At 37.5% G+C, this 17,091-nt stretch overlaps 2 protein-coding genes and 1 long non-coding RNA gene across 5 annotated transcripts; 1 reads left to right on the forward strand and 2 right to left on the reverse strand.

The window, feature by feature from the left end:
* Positions 1 to 5: 5 nt before the first annotated feature.
* On the reverse strand, positions 6 to 6,422 carry Dysf (neuronal PAS domain protein dysfusion). 3 transcript variants are annotated; one of them, XM_072905453.1, is made up of 9 exons: positions 6,279 to 6,422; positions 5,637 to 5,813; positions 2,652 to 2,713; positions 2,394 to 2,483; positions 2,114 to 2,290; positions 1,853 to 2,037; positions 1,659 to 1,765; positions 1,369 to 1,522; positions 6 to 1,194 (listed from the first exon to the last, which is right to left on the reverse strand). In XM_072905453.1, exons 2-9 carry the CDS (start codon positions 5,683 to 5,685, stop codon positions 147 to 149), a joined length of 1,872 nt encoding a protein of 623 aa, XP_072761554.1. In that variant the 5' UTR covers positions 5,686 to 5,813; positions 6,279 to 6,422; the 3' UTR covers positions 6 to 146. The 3 variants fall into 3 exon arrangements, with proteins under 3 accessions (XP_072761554.1, XP_072761553.1, XP_072761555.1); XM_072905452.1 differs by having other exon boundaries at positions 5,637 to 5,818; XM_072905454.1 differs by lacking the exons at positions 5,637 to 5,813; positions 6,279 to 6,422 and adding an exon at positions 4,874 to 4,964.
* Positions 6,423 to 6,773: 351 nt separating this feature from the next.
* LOC140672975 (uncharacterized) lies at positions 6,774 to 7,633 on the reverse strand. Its single transcript, XR_012047979.1, has 3 exons — positions 7,552 to 7,633; positions 7,209 to 7,417; positions 6,774 to 6,929 (listed from the first exon to the last, which is right to left on the reverse strand). It is a non-coding gene; the product is annotated as an uncharacterized lncRNA (long non-coding RNA).
* Positions 7,634 to 7,961: 328 nt separating this feature from the next.
* LOC140673279 (putative RNA-binding protein Luc7-like 2) lies at positions 7,962 to 16,783 on the forward strand. Its single transcript, XM_072906146.1, has 5 exons — positions 7,962 to 8,126; positions 8,384 to 8,478; positions 13,912 to 14,010; positions 14,294 to 15,036; positions 15,409 to 16,783. Exons 1-5 carry the CDS (start codon positions 8,066 to 8,068, stop codon positions 15,485 to 15,487), a joined length of 1,077 nt encoding a protein of 358 aa, XP_072762247.1. The 5' UTR covers positions 7,962 to 8,065; the 3' UTR covers positions 15,488 to 16,783.
* The last annotated feature ends 308 nt before the right edge of the window (positions 16,784 to 17,091 follow it).

Raw genomic sequence — 17,091 nt, forward strand, 5'->3', positions numbered from 1 at the left:
CCTCCTTTAGATAAGTCCTATATATTTTATCTTCTTCTCTAATTTTTTTTCTAGATTCTTATATGAACTTTTTTTATTTTATTAAGCTAATCGATATCTTCGACATTCTCTAACAAGCTTTTATACTACGGTCCTCTATCCTCCGCTTATTTCGAGAAGTCTTTGCTATCGTTCTCCGCGGATTGTCCCTTCCTACGTGGTAACTGTAGCGTGATGGGTTGCACCGTATCCTGATGCGACTTCCTAGGTTGGACAACGGGATGGTTGGCGGTGGTGGTTGTGACGCTGCCGCGGTGGAAGGTGATCTTCAGGTTGGGTACGTGCTGCTCGGTGCCGGCCCAATCGAAATTGAAGATAGGCGCCTCCGAGTGGCCGAGGGTGTCGGAATCGGGCGTGTTGACCGGCGTGGTTGGCGTGGTGATATATGGGCTAAGTTCCTGATGCACCATATCCGGCACCCTCTGCAGCGCGTCCGACCAGGCTGGGCTGGCGCCCCAGTTCTCCAGGGAGACGGTGTCCGGTGGCGGCGGCGCCGTCGACTCAGCCGTCAATGACGACGTCGGCGGCGCAATCAGCGCCTTTGTCGGCGGACGCTTGCCGTGTAGGCCGCCGCTGCGTTCTGAGCCGCAACAATAATCCCGGTCGAGGTCGGTAAGATAATACTTGGTACCAGGCATCGACAGCATGTCCGCGCAGCCGCCACCGACGTATTGCCCGCCGTGGCACTGCACAAACTTGGCTCGATAGCCGGCTAGATGCAGCGAGCTCTTGTGATACTGCTTGTGGTACCTGACCGGATCGTCCAGAGTGTGCTGTTGCTGATGATGATGATCAGCGACCACAGGTTGCACGCTCCTACCCTCGTGCTGCTCCGCGCTACTTATCGACATATCCACCGGTTCCGTATCGTCTCGCAAAAGTCGCCTGCCGGGATAATCCATCGACTGTGTGTTCTTCGGAGCCATGTGCGATTCCGTTTCGGACCGATCCGGATGAAGAGACGGCGAGTGCTGAGCATCGGTATCGTTGGAATACGTCCGAATGTATTCTTGAGTTTGATTGACAGCTTGTCCTGAGGAAGGATACGCGATGCCGCGACCTTGACCGCCGGGACAGAGTCCATAGGTAAATTTCGTCTGAGAGGAATACTGATACAGCCACGAACTAGAGCGCATTACTTCCGCTTCCTTGTCACTGTAATTATTTATGTTTATGAATGTATGTATATATGATATGATCAAAATAATATATTACGTGTTATTCATTTATTATTATTTACATAATTTGATATCATTATAAATTTATTAATTTAATACAATTGATATTCAAAGGAAAATGATGATTATGTACAAACAATCATAAACATACGTGAGGACTTGATTTGTGCAAACGATAATAGGATGCTGACATTCATCTGAGGTATCCTTGACCTGCAGCACGCAATGTACCCAGAACCACCTCCCAGAACGGCTCTGCAACTTCAGCAGAGCAGTAGTAGACCGCTCTTGATCGGACTGAATAACTAAAATAGTGAATTAAATGAAAAATATTTATTGTTAATTTTTAGGAAAAATACATTTTTTTAACGTTGCAATTTTGGTGCAAAAAAAAATTTTATTCTCTTTCTATCGTTAAAGAAAGTTTTTTAACATGCATACCGGTTTGATGTTTGCAGTATGCGGTTCTTATAGAGTCCCAATGAAGTAGATTATACCAGGAAACGTTGAGCAACTCAGCGCGAGTGTACTCCAGATGGCTTTCCGCGCTGAAAAGAAGAAATAAAAGTGAGGAAAAAAAAGGAAGCTTTTTGTAGACAATTTAATATTTTCATTTTAATGCAAATAAACATTACGTTTTATCGATGTGCAGGTACTTCATGTCCATCGAGTGAATCGTGGTAAAAATATTGGTCGCGCCCTGAACGATGCTCTCTCGAGTCTCCGGCAAGACTACCGGAGTACAAGAAGCTAGAAAGACGAACTCGTTGCGATTACAAACGGGCACGAACGGCAGGAAGTGGCCCTCTACGAGGACTACCTGTAGTGAAAAGGGAATAATGTGGTATTCACGAAGAATGGATAATGTTAGAATAATGGGCGGTTACTTTAATCACCTTTTGATCGCCGAACCGTAGCTGCCTGCGAGAATTTCTCGACACGTTGATTCGACAAAGAAACAGCCTTCTGTCACTTGGAATCGGACTATTTCTCGATAATTGATTTTGCACAATTACATGATCCTGCTTGTCGATCACGTCGTACACGCTGTCCCCGTGGATGAGTAAATCCTCCTGAAAATCTTTTATCTTATCGCAATTCGGATCTCAAACACAGAATAACATTCGCTTGTCGGAAACATCGCTTTTACGCGTATTATTAACGAAATTACTTTACCATGGAATGCCCGAGATAATCCGCTGCATTTTCTGATATGTACAATAATTTTCCCTGCTGTGTCATCATCATAATAAAGCCAGACATCGCCTGGAAAAGATGCACGGATTATGATTCCACGGATAAATCTCGAAAGGTTTGTAATAAATACCAGACAATTGTAAATATATAACAATGTCAAAAAAAAAAAAAAAAAAAAAAAAAAAAGAAAAAAGTAATTAGAAATAATTAATACAAATTAACTGAAATCAAAATTACTTTTGAAAACCCTATGTTGGGTGTTGGAATATTCGAGGACTCGGACGGGTAGTTTTTCAGCGCTGAAAAATAAAAAGACCAAAGCATCTGAAAAATCAAGCTTGTGACGTGTGAAAAAGTAAATTATAATATCGTATATTTCGTTGTTATTGCAATTTGTTTGAAAAAAAAAAAAAAACAGAAAAAACAACGCATAATATATTATCCAGCGCAAAAAAAAAAGATAAATCGTTATCTATACATAATCATAATGTGGGTTTACTACCGGCAAAAGTGTCGATAGACGCGAATCGTTATTTCTATTTTTATTTTACGCAACGTGAAAACGTGCGAACGCATTCGATAACACCTGACGGTCTATCGCGACTATAAAAAAAAAAGTTCTGTTTTCAGTCCGCATTCGCGTCGAATCGATATCCTGAAAATATAATTCGTATTTTGCAGATGTGACCGAGATACCAGAATATTGATTCCTCGCATGCTGTTCTTACGCTTCATTGTGTCTCGAGTCTTAATCGCTCGCGATGGTCTTCCAACAGAGAGGATCGAGAGAGAAGAGAAAAAAGAGAGAGAGAGAGAGAGAGAGAGAGAGAGAGAGAGAGAGAGAGAGAGAGAGAGAGAGAGAGAGAGACTCATTTCAATCTCGTGCTTTTTCACGCGTTTGCCACCCTTCTCGCTCGGGGGTTTCTCGAAAAAGTAAAGGGGAAAGAGGTATATACCTACGAAGGAGAGGAAGAAGGAGAAGGGTAAGGAAAAATGCGTATGCTAATGCAGCACGGCAGCATTTACTAACGGCGCTACATGGGACTATAGTATTCGATATACACCGCGAGACAATGAGCGCGAGAGAGAGAAAGAGACAGAGAGAAGTAACGAGAGAAAGAGAGATAGTTAGAAAGGGGGAGGATAGGGAGACGGGGATGGCGGAGAGGAGAGCGGAGAAGAAGAACGAGCTAGAGAGAGAGAGAGAGGAAGGGAGACCGAGGCGGGCGACGAAGAGAAGAAACTGCAGAGGGAGAGAGAGAAAGAGACGGAGAGAGAGGAGGGGAAGGAGTGTGGGTTACAGGAGCGTGAGAGTGTTGTTGCAAAGGCCGACAGGTCAGCGGATCACCCGGAACTCGCGCTTAGACTCCGCTGAGTTTGAACGCGCGCCGGCCCGATCTTGCCTTCTTACATCGCTTCGCCTCGCTTTGCTTTGCTCTCGGCTCGGCTCGACTCGCCTCTCCTCTCCTCTCCTCTCCTCTCCTCTCCTCTCCTCTCCTCTCCTCTCCTCTCCTCTCCTCTCCTCTCCTCTCTCTTGCGGATCTCCTCTCTCGTTATTGGTACCCACTGGGTTTACCGCGTTTTCCCCGCCGCGTCTTTCTCTTACTCTCTGTGTCTACGAGAAGCACCTCACCAGCCCGGGTTACTCGACAAACTCCCGCGCGACCGAATAGAAATTTTCCTTCGCGCGAATTGTTTAAAGGCGAATCGCCGATTATGACAGAAATCTCGAGGAAACCTCGAAAACAACAGAGAAGATTCTTCAAATTCGTCATCTTGAATCGAAGCGTTTAATTGATGGATGACACGCAAGAAATTCTCGATCATTGAATGTTCTTTAGATCGGGAGGATTAAATTTATAGACTCAGATCAGAGTTAACACATTTTGCACAATCTTTGATATTTTTCTATAGATTTTACTAGTGTCATAAATCGATGCTTTTTTTTTAAATAGACCGAATAGTCGAATAAACATTTGAATAAAGTATTAAAAACGTGCGAACAATATTTATATGTCACTTTTAATTTTTAAGCATTGATAAAAAATTTTAATGTCATTTCAACGAATTTTATCTCGAAAGTGCCGTGATATATTTAGCAACAACGATGCTTTTGCAATCGTGTACCAACAGTATGTTTTATCTGCCTTCCTTCTTCCCTCTCTCTTTCTTTCTCACACACGGTATTATTAAGATACTTAAACAGGATTTTTACTCTCACAATTGATATAATTTTAATCATTTTAATCTTATAGTTTTTTTATACGACATGATAGAAAGAGCAAATATTGTCATTAGTAATGATCACAAAGCATCTGTTATAACTTGTCTAGCATTTCGATGCTGACTCTTGCTACAAAGAAACTCAAGAATATTTTTAATTATTATATGAAATTATGTTAATATTCCTTTCTGTGCTGCAACATCGAATTATACTAATTTTACGCTGTTCAACGTACGTTTGGCTACGTTCTTCTATACAATGTGTCCCAATCATTACGTATATATAGTACAGTACGAATGCGCTGTTTGAAATATCAGAGTACAGACGCGGTGAATTGCATGGCACGAGCGCGCGCTTGCCGGCATTGAAGTCTCGGCCGATGGATATGAATTACAGTAAAGATATAGTAATCGCGATACCGCGATGGACTCGCTTTATCGCCTATCGTCATTCCTTATTTTATGGAGCAACAAGTTGTAACTCTCGGCGGAGCGCAACTTACGCGTGTATCGTATCACGCGTTAGACAGTTTCCTCACATTATCATAACGCCTGAATAATTCGAGTCGAATTTTCGAGAGACTTAATCGTTCTGTAAAAAACAGTCATACGGAAACGTTTCATCAAATTTTTTTTACATCCAACATTAATAGCTAATAAACTCTCTCTTTAATTAGTTAATTTTATTATTAGTGATTTATCTTACCTTTCGTATGAGAAAATTATGTATAATATTCAACAACTGGAGCTAGTAATATTTCAAATCGCCGCAAAGTTTTCGTATTTATAGTTCAAAACTTTGAAAACTCTCGACAGTGTAAACATTGTATTTCATTTTTGACATCCCAAATTGAATTTTTGAACAACTACTTTTTCACGAAGATTTCTAGCTCGCAGGGGAAATTTGCTTGCAACGTTAAAATATATATCTATATATATACACACGCATACCTAGAGCTTTAAGATTTAAAGTCGCATGCAAGTTTGCCGTTCACGTACCTTGCTGAAAGTAATTGGCTTTTCGCAGGAACACGCAGACCAAGGCCATAAGCTGCAGCTGGGAAAGCCTCTGGCGTGTCGAGGGCGGCAACGGCAGCAAGTCACGTAGATTCGCAATTTCGGCGTTTATCAGGTCTCTTCGTAGTTTGCTGGCGCCTTTCGTAGACTTGCTCGCATCTATCCTTCAAGCACACACTGACGTTACTGTCATTTGCTGCTGCACGCGCGTACGACACGTGCGTGACGCGCCATACGACGCGTTCGATTTTTGCGCGCGAAGTATCGCTGATGGTAGCACCCACTAGATCCACATTCAATATTACGGCATCTCGTACTTTGGCGAAAAATCTTACGTTTATTCTTCGAAATACCCGGTTATGTATTTAGACGATTGTGAAAGAGTAAACTCACCCCCGAATCGACGGGAGAAGGACCAGCAACGATCGAGGATTCTCTCCATTCAATTAAATCTTTTCTCTTTCTAGTAATACTAATTTTTGTCAGTCGAAAAATAACACGGGGTAATCTTTAAAGCGACGCATTGTATGTTCGAAGCGGGTGGTCCTCGCTAAAGTACCGGGTGACAATTTAAACCAGGACGACGACGGGGAGAAGGATGCTGGTCCCGCGGCTGTAACTTACCGATTGAACATATTTCGGTGGCCAGGAAGACATCAGTGGTCTATCACCGATGGACAGCGAGCGGGAGGACATCCGGGTCGGCAGGTACTCGCGAAACTGCGGCTACGATCTAACATCCGGGTCATAACGCGCTACTACACTGAACACGTGGATAGACTGGCGGAGGCTGGTTCTCCTACCACCACCAACATCGCCACCACCTCCTTCTTCTGCTTCACCACCATCACCTTCTTCATCGTCCACCTACTACTACTTCGTCTTCGCCGCCTCTCTCCCTCTCGCTCTAGCTCGCTGTACCGAGGTCTTTCCTCTTCCTCCTCCTCCCCCGCACCGGTTAATCTCTCGGTCTCGCTTTTACGTTTGCTCGCTGTATTCATTCGCTCGCTCTTAGGTCACGATCGAGAGTGCGGAGTCCTGGTCTCTCTACCACCGCCACCATCATCGCCACCACCTCCGCTACCGGTTGCACGTTTCTCTCTCTTTCCTCCGTATGCGGTTTCTGCGCGCGGTTCGCGATTATCGCGTGGCTTGACTTGATTCGACTTGAGAAATTTTCGGGAGCTATTATGCAATTCGACCGTCAGTCGAGGTCAGATATTGGTCGATTAATAAAAGGACATATGTCATCGGTCGTTTGCTATTAAGAATTGCCTGTTAAAAAATAATAAATATATTAAATTATAAAAATCATACATTAAGCTATTTTAATTAGTCTTGTTAAGAAATATGAATTAGAAACAAGATATAGAGGGAAAGATTTATATATTACTTTCAATTCTTTCAACTTATTTATATATAATTGTGTGTGCAATAATAATTATTATGCAGAGATTTTTTTAAGGAAATCAATTTAAAATTTGCATTTTTTATAATATTGAGGATAATGGTTATAAAAATGTGATTAAATATAAACTTGCAGGAATATTGTACATGGATATATATAATTTGATAGATCTAAAGCTTCTCGAGGCCGCCGGTCATTGCACTCTAGCGAGTGGAAGCCACCGAGCACCCCCTGGTTTAAATACCGTTGGAACTTTGTCGGCATAAATCCTCGTTCTCTCTCTCTCTCTCTCTCTCTCTTTCCGTCTCTCTTCTCCATTGATATTATCAAGGTTTTGAGAGATTTATTCGTTTATCTATAATTTTGAGATATAGTCAATTTTACGTATATAAATATCTACACATAAAAAAAAGTCTCTTGTGTTTTTAAAAATTAATTTGTATTTTAAATATTTTATACGTCAGGTCAGGAAGATAAAAAATACTTTACCTTGCTGTCAAACAACGAAACAAACTTGCAAGATTCGAATATATCGTAAACGATTTCGTAATATATTTGTAACAATTAAAAAGTTCCTGGCTGCCTTCTCTACCGACAAAATGGCGGACGCTCTATTCGAAAGATCGGCGAAACGTCGTTCGCGACGTCATTCCCTGGCCAATTAGAAGGCCGACAGTCGCGGTTACTTTCACCATCCGCGTCGCACGATCCTATTGGCTGTCCAATAGGAAGTTTCGCTGCAGTCCACAAAGCTAACCGAATTGTCCAAAAGTCCCTATCCAAAGGCCAATCAAAGCCACCGTCGTCGGCTGTCATCGAAACACGGCTTGCGAAACGTCACTGTCGATAAGCGCGTGACGTAGCGATTACTCGACCCTCGACGTAGTCTCGAGCCTCGAATTGTGTATTGGACGTTGGATGGTGTGCGGCTCTGGCTGTGGAACGTATTCGGTTGCGCTCTGACGGTGCTTTTGATCGGAGAGATTGTGCTCACTTCGGAAAAATGACGGCGCACGATCAAATGCGAGCCATGCTCGACCAGTTAATGGGCACTGGACGAAATGGTACATATTTTATTCCACGCGTTATTCATCTCGGAGACGACGGAATCCGAGATCTTCGCGCGGGTTTAATTGCTAATTGCAAGATGGTCAAAACGCGGCCATATTTGTTGTAATAGCGCTATCCTCTGTACATGTGTATATATATATATATATATATATATATATATTGTGTGTATGTATGTATATATATATATATATATATATATACACTCTGCTTTATTGAAATGTCATTAATAATCTGCATTGTGCTTTTTTAGGTGAGAATAACAAATTTCAAGTGAAATACTCCGACTCGAAGGTCTGCAAGAGTTTTTTGCTGGCCTGCTGTCCCCATGAAATCCTCTCGTCGACGGTGAGTATATCTCTTGGCACAGTAATTCCAGACACGAATAACACACCATTGGCACTGTGCGCAGAATAATGCACTCTGTATATAAATATATGTATGATTTTATTTCTGATATTTTTTATTGCAGTGAAGAAAAGAAAAAGTCTAATGATTATATTTAATTTTACTCTTTTTTTTAGATTTATTTTATTATTTTGCAAACTTGGCTCTTACTGGTTACACGATTTATTGCTCAATTTGTTATTCTTTTGCATGAATGTAGTATTATTAATAACAAAATTAACATGCAATAATAATAAATACAAAGCATAAGAATAGCAAATTATTTTAAGATTTGAAATTTTTATATAATTTATGATTACGGTTTTAATTCTTACGTACATCAATATATTTTAACAAATTAAAGTGTCAAAAATAATATATAATAATAGAAATAGATATATATATATATATATATATATATATATATATATATATATATATATATATGTATATATATATAACTTTTTAATCTTTTATTTATTAATAAAATTATATAATTCTAATGTTTAGACTACATCGATAGATATTGTAATCAATCAAACTAGCAGTACTTGAGAATATAGCATGTGGAATCGTGTAACCATAATTCTCTTACATATGTAATAGTGGTATGTGCAAATGATTATTGTGAATGATTTATTTTCTCATATTTATATATATATATATTTAATTATGTATAATAACTAGAAAATCTATGTATCAAATAGATTTTATACATCATCCAAATGCAAAATATTTAATATGCGATGTATGGGCAGATTATTATATATATATATATATATATATATCATAATATAAAAACCAAATAGAAGTAGAATAATTTGTCTCAACAGTGTTTTAGTTTCTAACAAAATAAAAAATTTAAAATTGTATAAAGTTTAATGTAGAGCAATTTAATTGTGTCTGATATAGTTTAATTGAATTGTAAAATTTTTAAAATGTAGTTGTTAGTTTGTTATATTTATCTCTCTAATTTTTTTTAATATTATGCTTATATTACTACGCTGCTCGTAGAATTACGTCGTGATAAAGTTTGTTTTTATGGCATCAGTTTAACGACTAAATTAATAATAAAAAAGTTAGTGTCTACATTTTTCTCTCTTCATATATCACTTTGCCACAATCATAAACTCTGATGCACACTGACTTATTATTAGCCTCACGTCATACACGTCTAAATTACACGATATATATAATATATTTTTACATTATACAAAAATGTATCTTAATTTAAAATTAAGTAGAAAATGATTTGAAATTATATTCGGCGATGTGAGCCCATGCGCGGATGTTGATGCGTAAAGAAACTGCGTAAAGAAATTAATTCTTTTCACGAAAGAATTTTTAATTAATACCCAGAGCACATATTTTCTAGATTCTCATTTTTGAGACCCCTAAAAATCCCGCTCTATAACCCCCCAAAGAGATGTAGACGAGAAAAAAATTCCCGATTCAGCGACTTCGCCCCGATATTTTTTCTCGTCTACATCTCTTTGGGGGGTTATAGAGCGGGTTTTTTAGGGGTCTCAAAAATGAGAATCTAGAAAATATGTGCTCTGGGTATTAATTAAAAATTCTTTCGTGAAAAGAATTAATTTCTTTACGCAGTTTCTTTACGCATCAACATCCGCGCATGGGCTCACATCGCCGAATATAACTTATCATGTTTAAGTAGAAAATACATAGAATAATTGGGCATTTCGGATGTAAAAGTTGAAGAATGTCTATTTATATAATTTTTTTATTCGACATATTTGTATATATTGTTGAAATATGTTGCCATGTATCCTAAAAGTAAACCTTGAAATTTCGGTGCTGTATAAATTTTAGAGTAGTCAAGTACGGATAAATCCGTATACGGTGAGATAGATTTGTCGGACTTTCTGTTATTCGTTAGCGTTTTTACTTTTCATCTCGGTGCCAATTGGTGTGTGTGTTCAGTATCATACGTTAAGAATCTGTAGTTCGTAAAAACGTCCTTTGTAGAATTTAATAAGCGAAATTATTTAATAAGCGCGCGCTCGAAAAAGAAAAAAGAACTTTTTTATTATTTAATATAACCGACACGTGTCTGAGGAATTGATTACGATCAATTCACACTGGATACCGTCGAAGTGCAACACGGGGCAGGCGTTTTTATCATTATCTATTACACGTATGAGATCTTTGGATCTAGAACAGTCAATATATTTGACGCGGCTTGGAAGTAGCAAGAGCAAGGGTAACAAAGTACCGTAAGTAATACGGAAAGTCTGTCCCATTTCTCTTCCAAGCCGCCAAGATTATAGTCTTGTCTGTTCTAGTTTCGGGAGCGCGTTCAATCTCTAAATAAATATACATATATATATGTATCTAACATATATGTACCGAGAATACTACAATCCGCTATTCGCAGCGCAATTGGGGAAGAAGCGTGACTTTTATAAGACGAAGATGTAGTCTTGTAATATCGTGCATATATGCGGTCGATCGAGCAACATTTTTGATCAAATGACAATATATATATATATTTTAATTATATCGAGCTGTGAAACATACTCTAAGCTACTGCTTCGCGCATTTCAGTGTCATCTCGTGCGAATTGGTCACAGGGGTGTTCGCTATCTCTCTCTCTCTCTCTCTCTCTCTCTCTCTCTCTCTCTCTCTTTCTCTGGCATTCTGCTATATGTAGCTGTCTGGACTACTTTCGTTCGATTTCGTGTCTCGAATTTCATGACAAAATCGATACTCCGATGTACATACAAATCTCCGCCGTCTGTCTCGAGCTGTTTTACACTTGTTATAGTTTGTACGGACATAGAGAAAAGTTTTGTCTCACCTTGCTCTTCTCTCAGACAGCTACTTATGTAGGAAAGTTTCTTACTTGGGAAATGTGCCAGCGCTTGCTCTAAAGGCAGTTTGCTTTTTTAATCTTTAATGAGTCAGTTGTTCTCAATGCCATTTGTAAGTGTCGGAATTTACATAAGTATCCGTGTTTATGTAGGTTTCGAGGGCCTGTCCTAGACATTAATTGATGTTGAAGAATTTTTAGAAGGTACTTAAGTTCACGGAACGATTCTTTGCTACTGAAAATAACAAGGTTTAAAGTCGTTAATTTATTTCGTCTCAAATTTATCATTTCTGATTAGTACATTTATTCCTCTCGGAAAAGCGAAGGACATCTCTTATATTTCTATCAATTCCAAAGTTTATTTGAAAATGTATACATCTTGCATTTATTTTTTCAATCAAGATAAAATCTTATTAGACCCTCTATAAATTTTCAAGTACGTAGCCTAATTAAGGAAGATGATTTTCTTGTTAATCTCAATCGATCCAAAAATTGTTTTGAAATTCAAATTTCAGATAAAACATAAAATATTAAACTTGCTAATTTAAAGCAGTCGATGCAATTGTTCCTTCCTCTTTTTGACACGTAACAAAATTTATTGAAAGACTTGACGCTTTTAGAACGTGAAAGTTAGGAAGTAAATAACAGTGAAAGATAGCAAACACCCCCGAAGGTCTCGCGATAAAGTTTCCATAATGAAAAAACATTAAGATGAGAAACGATATATTAGAAAGAGAGAGTAAAAAGAAAAAATAAAAAAAAAAAAAAAAAAAAAAAAAAGAAAATAAAGATGAAAAATACTAACGACAAATCGCTCGAACGAAAGGTGTACTGATATGCAGATCCACTAATGTCAACGTAACTACAGTTCTATTTCCAGAGTCTCTGGAAAAAGCAATTCCAATCAGATCCATTGTACAATATTGTTGCGAGTATTGTCCGCTCATATGTCCGTGTTGTACTTGTCACTCTCACACGCGCGTTACTGTAAGTACTGAAAACCGAAAATACGTACGTATTACATCTACAATTTGATTACCTTTTTACCATAATTCAAGTACTAGATATACATACACACATATGTGCATATCTATATATCTATATCTATATCTATATATTAATTCGATATATGAGACATAAAGGCGGGCGGGCGGGCTTTACTTCAGCCCCTCTACCGATTTTTTTTCCACACGGTGGTGAGGCTGAGTAATGCCGAATGATAAATTCCCAGACCCCCGAAAAGGCCTGTAAACAGTGAGTCGGTGAGTAGCGTCATGCTGATTCATGAGACGATGTCTTAATGTCGCTTCTTACTAATAATGCCGTTTACGGCAGGTAGGAATAAGAGAAGTTTACTTTGAGAATGTGTGTGAGAAAAAAATATATCATCCTATGGAAGTAATGGGTGCAGGAAATGAAGCAGTGATCTGTAAGTAAGATTTGCGAATTGCCAAGAATCTACTCGCTATCGATTTCTCTTCACGTGAGTTTTTCTCGTATCATGAATTAAAAAAATAAAAAAAAACAAATATATATATATGTCTGCTCTCGTATATAAATTTGTGACAAAGATTTTTTTTTTTTTTTTTTTTTTTTACATTGCTTAATTCTTACGTTGATTTATCCGTTCAAATGAGATGTAAATTTTAATGATGGGGCCGCGCGCGCGATGTATATTATTAAACGCAAAATCATCGAATTAAGAATATTCTTCGGGAATCCTCTCGCGACATTTAGCTTTGGCAATTTGCAACACCTAAACGTGTCGACAAGAGAAAATGCGAGAGGTAGCATGACGCAGAGAGATTAGGTGGAGATTAGTACAACAAGTGCCAGGTCCATTAGAAAAATTTCCTACAACCATTGGATGTGTACGTATTGAATCAGTTTCTTTTCTAAAAATCCGTTTAGCAGCCAATAAGACGTAAGACACGATTCTCGTGTGCCGTACGTAAAATAGTATATTAAACCATTATAGGCTGTAAGTTCTCTTTCGTAGAAAAAAAAGTGAACATTATTTAAAACTTAAAAGATGTGTGCTGATTATAGCTTCATTGCCGTCGCATTCTCGTGTCAGGCGGAGAAACTGTTGCCACCCTGTAAGTGAAAACAACAAACTATTTATCTGTAAAACAAAAACTGCATTTCCTACTTTATACGCGATCGACTGACGATCGGATCGCTTCATTATTGTACATTCTATCTTAGCTCGTGCAGGAAGACGAACTGACGTCTCTCCGTGAGTTCACGTAAAATGAAAGAAACTAAAAAAAAAAAGCCTATTGGGACCGTCTTATCTTAAGGATACAGGCGATATAAGATCTCAGAATTTTTGTCATGTATCATCTCTATCTCTCTCCTAGATTATCGATTCATGCTAATTTCCAGTCGCGGTATCGCGACCAAGTATGTTATATATATATATTCTTGTCAAGTATACTCGTTAAAACAAACTTGGGAAGAAAAGGGTCTAAACTCTCGTATAATACGCATAGAATCGATAAGACCCGCATACGTGATCGGAAAGAATCGTAATCTAATACAGACTGATTTGTAAATCGTAGCGCATGGACCTGGGAGAATGCCCCCAGATTCACGACTTGGCCCTACGGGCTGACTACGAGGCCGCGCAAAAGAAGAGGGATCACTTTTACGACATTGATGTGAGTATTTTGCACGCACAATCAAAATTATATAATTATTTAATTTCATAAAAAAAATTTTTTTTTTTTCACACAAGTAGTCATTTTCCATAGTTTTGTTTTGACTATTTTCTGAATATGATATTGTTTCATTACAATTTTGAATAATATTAAATCATATCTCTGATAACGTCTTTTTCATAATCAAACGCAGTAATGCATTACATTGCCAGTCCAAAATGACAATCAAAAAATTTTAATTTGTGACTGAGATTTTAATGCGTCTTTCTGAAAATTTTTCTAGGCGATGGAACATCTTCAAAATTTTATCGCCGATTGTGATCGCCGTACGGAACAGGCCAAACAGCGGCTGGCAGAGACCCAGGAGGAGCTGAGCGCGGAGGTAGCGGCGAAGGCGAACAACGTCCACGTGCTCGCCGAGGAGATTGGTAAGAAACTAGCCAAGGCCGAACAGCTAGGCGAGGAAGGTTTTGTTGAAGAGTCGATGAAGTTGATGGGGGAGATTGACGAGTTGCGTAAGAAGAAGAACGAGGCAGAGCAAGAGTATCGAAACAGCATGCCGGCCTCCAGTTATCAACAGCAAAAGCTAAGAGTGTGCGAAGTATGCAGCGCGTATCTTGGAATACATGACAACGATAGACGATTGGCGGATCATTTCGGCGGAAAGTTGCATCTCGGCTTTATCAAGATCCGTGAAAAGCTCGCCGAGCTTCAGAAGACCGTCGAAGAGAGGCGTAAGGAAAAGCGCGAGTCCTTGCTGGACAGGAGGCGGGACAGAGACAGGGAGGATCGCGACAAGGATCGTGATAGGGACCGAAACCGCGGAGGATTGGGCTACAGAGACCGCGAACGCGACCGTGAGCGCGACCGTGAGCGCGACCGTGACCGTGATCGCGAGCGCGATCGGGATCGGGATCGTGAGCGCGATCGCGATCGCGAACGCGATCGTGAGCGTGATCGAGATCGGGAGCGCAGAGACAGAGATAGGAGAAAGTCACGATCGCGCAGTCGCAGTCGTGGAAAAAGGTATTTCAATTATTACTATTATTATTACTATTATTACTATTATTAATTATTCATCATTGATAAAAGATCGATTTTTTTTTTTTAACAAATAAAAAAAAATACAAAGCTAAGAGTATCGGACACAAACATATTTCATAGTAATAAAAAAGTGATACAAAAATATATTTATAAATTAAAAAGTAATGAAAAATATGATACATATAATAATTAAAAATAAATTATGAACTTGAAGTTAAAAAAAATTGAAGAGAGTTGTTTAAATTTGCGCAGATAATTTGAAAAAATTGTTTGCATTTAATTTAAACATATTGATAATGATAGAAAATATTTTGTCTCCTGTAAAAAATGAAACATTTTCGATATGTGTTACAGATCAAAACGTTCTCGCAGTGGTAGCCACAGCCGTCGATCTCATTCTCGCCGCAGTGGATCTAATGACCGTAAGAGATAAGAAACAGTATAAAAGTTACGCTCAATCATTTATTTTCTCTCCTATACGCGCACTTTTGTACATATAACGTGCAACACTTCATGTGTACAAATTTTCGCGTTGGACAGTTATCAATATAGCAAATGTGATGCTCTATATTAACGTGAACTTTGTACATTACTCGTCACCTAATTGATATTGAAACTATTTATGCAGAACTCTTATCAAAACTTATCTTAAATTTTGTTTAAATAATAATCAATGTATCATCTCTATATTTTGGCTTTTAAAATAGTTTTAATCTATTGTAAATAAGAATATAGCTTAAGTACGATTCGTATTAACAGTTGTTACATATACTGTTTATTATATATTTGAGCATATATGTAATAATAGTGATGATATAAATATTGACGTTACATTATTCGTCGTCCTATCCTAATCGTAAAGTATAACGTTTCTATTAAATAATTGCTTATGAGAATGATAAATGATACAAAATAATTATCTGTTTCGGAAATATACATATAATGGAATCGAGGGGTTGGTCACTAACAGTTATAATGTACAAAAATTACCTTTTGATATGGATTACTCTTAAATTATACCTCGGATTACTTAAGATTACCTAATAGTATCTCAAATTAAAAATAAATTTTAAAAAAGAAATTTTACTTTAAATTATTTAGATTTACCAAATAAATAATTTTAGATTACCCAAAATTTTGCTGGGATTGCCGCTGAATTATCTAGCCCTTGTACAAAAATTATCTCAGTGACCAACCCCTCGAATGGAATATAATTGAAAATATATATTTGTTTATATTATTTTTCAAAAATATTTATTTGATCTTTGAAGAGAAAAATTGTCTCTTGAATATTCTGGATATAATGAAAGTTAAAAAAAAATCGTCATAGTTTTGTCGGGAAAACATACTTCGATAAAAAGTACATCAAACTGAAAAATAAACTGCAAATTCATGTTCGAGATTAATTTTTAACTCTGATTTCCCGAGGGTATTAAAAGATGGATATTCTGATTCTCGCGTTTCAATCTAAGATAAAAAATATAAATGACTATCGAGAATAGATGTATTTCAGAATTATGATTGGAATAATGTTTAATAAAAAAAACTAGGTTTTTTAAATATCAGAATATTTTATTAATCTTGTAGCAATTAAACTTTTCATATATAATTTATTATACATTCGAATTCTCTTGAGACATATTACATTAAACATATATAGACTAGAAAAATAATGTTTTACATCATATGTACACAAGATTAAATTCACAATAAAAATTTCTACCAAAAAGATTCTTATACAATGAGAAATACTGAAAACCAGACACCATCATATATTAACAGAGTGTCGATATTATATAGGTAATATAGATAATCGTGTGCTCACTAAAAAATATTCGGTAACATAAAATTCAAGTATGTAATAGTTTCTATACAAAACAATTTGTGGCAGTTGCCAATTTTCAATCACATCTAGTAGTCAGTCGTTCTTTGAAAAAAAGCTCTCTTTAACTTGATCGTACACAATATAGATGATGTTAAATTTATAAGTTTCTTTAAATATTGTAATCATAATATATCATTATATATTTCATTGAT

Source organism: Anoplolepis gracilipes, chromosome 14 (genome assembly GCF_047496725.1).
Source record: "Anoplolepis gracilipes chromosome 14, ASM4749672v1, whole genome shotgun sequence".
Classification (NCBI taxonomy): domain Eukaryota; kingdom Metazoa; phylum Arthropoda; class Insecta; order Hymenoptera; family Formicidae; genus Anoplolepis; species Anoplolepis gracilipes.

Coding starts and splice junctions, on each gene's coding strand:
- Dysf (XM_072905452.1), bottom strand. Junction 2,291..2,393: donor ATTATCTCGGGCATTCCATG/GTAAAGTAATTT, acceptor AAAGATTTTCAG/GAGGATTTACTCATCCACGG. Junction 2,038..2,113: donor TACGGTTCGGCGATCAAAAG/GTGATTAAAGTA, acceptor TTTTCACTACAG/GTAGTCCTCGTAGAGGGCCA.
- LOC140673279 (XM_072906146.1), top strand. CDS start 8,066: ATGACGGCGCACGATCAAATGCGAGCCATGCTCGACCAGTTAATGGGC. Junction 8,127..8,383: donor AATGGGCACTGGACGAAATG/GTACATATTTTA, acceptor GTGCTTTTTTAG/GTGAGAATAACAAATTTCAA. Junction 14,011..14,293: donor ATCACTTTTACGACATTGAT/GTGAGTATTTTG, acceptor AAATTTTTCTAG/GCGATGGAACATCTTCAAAA.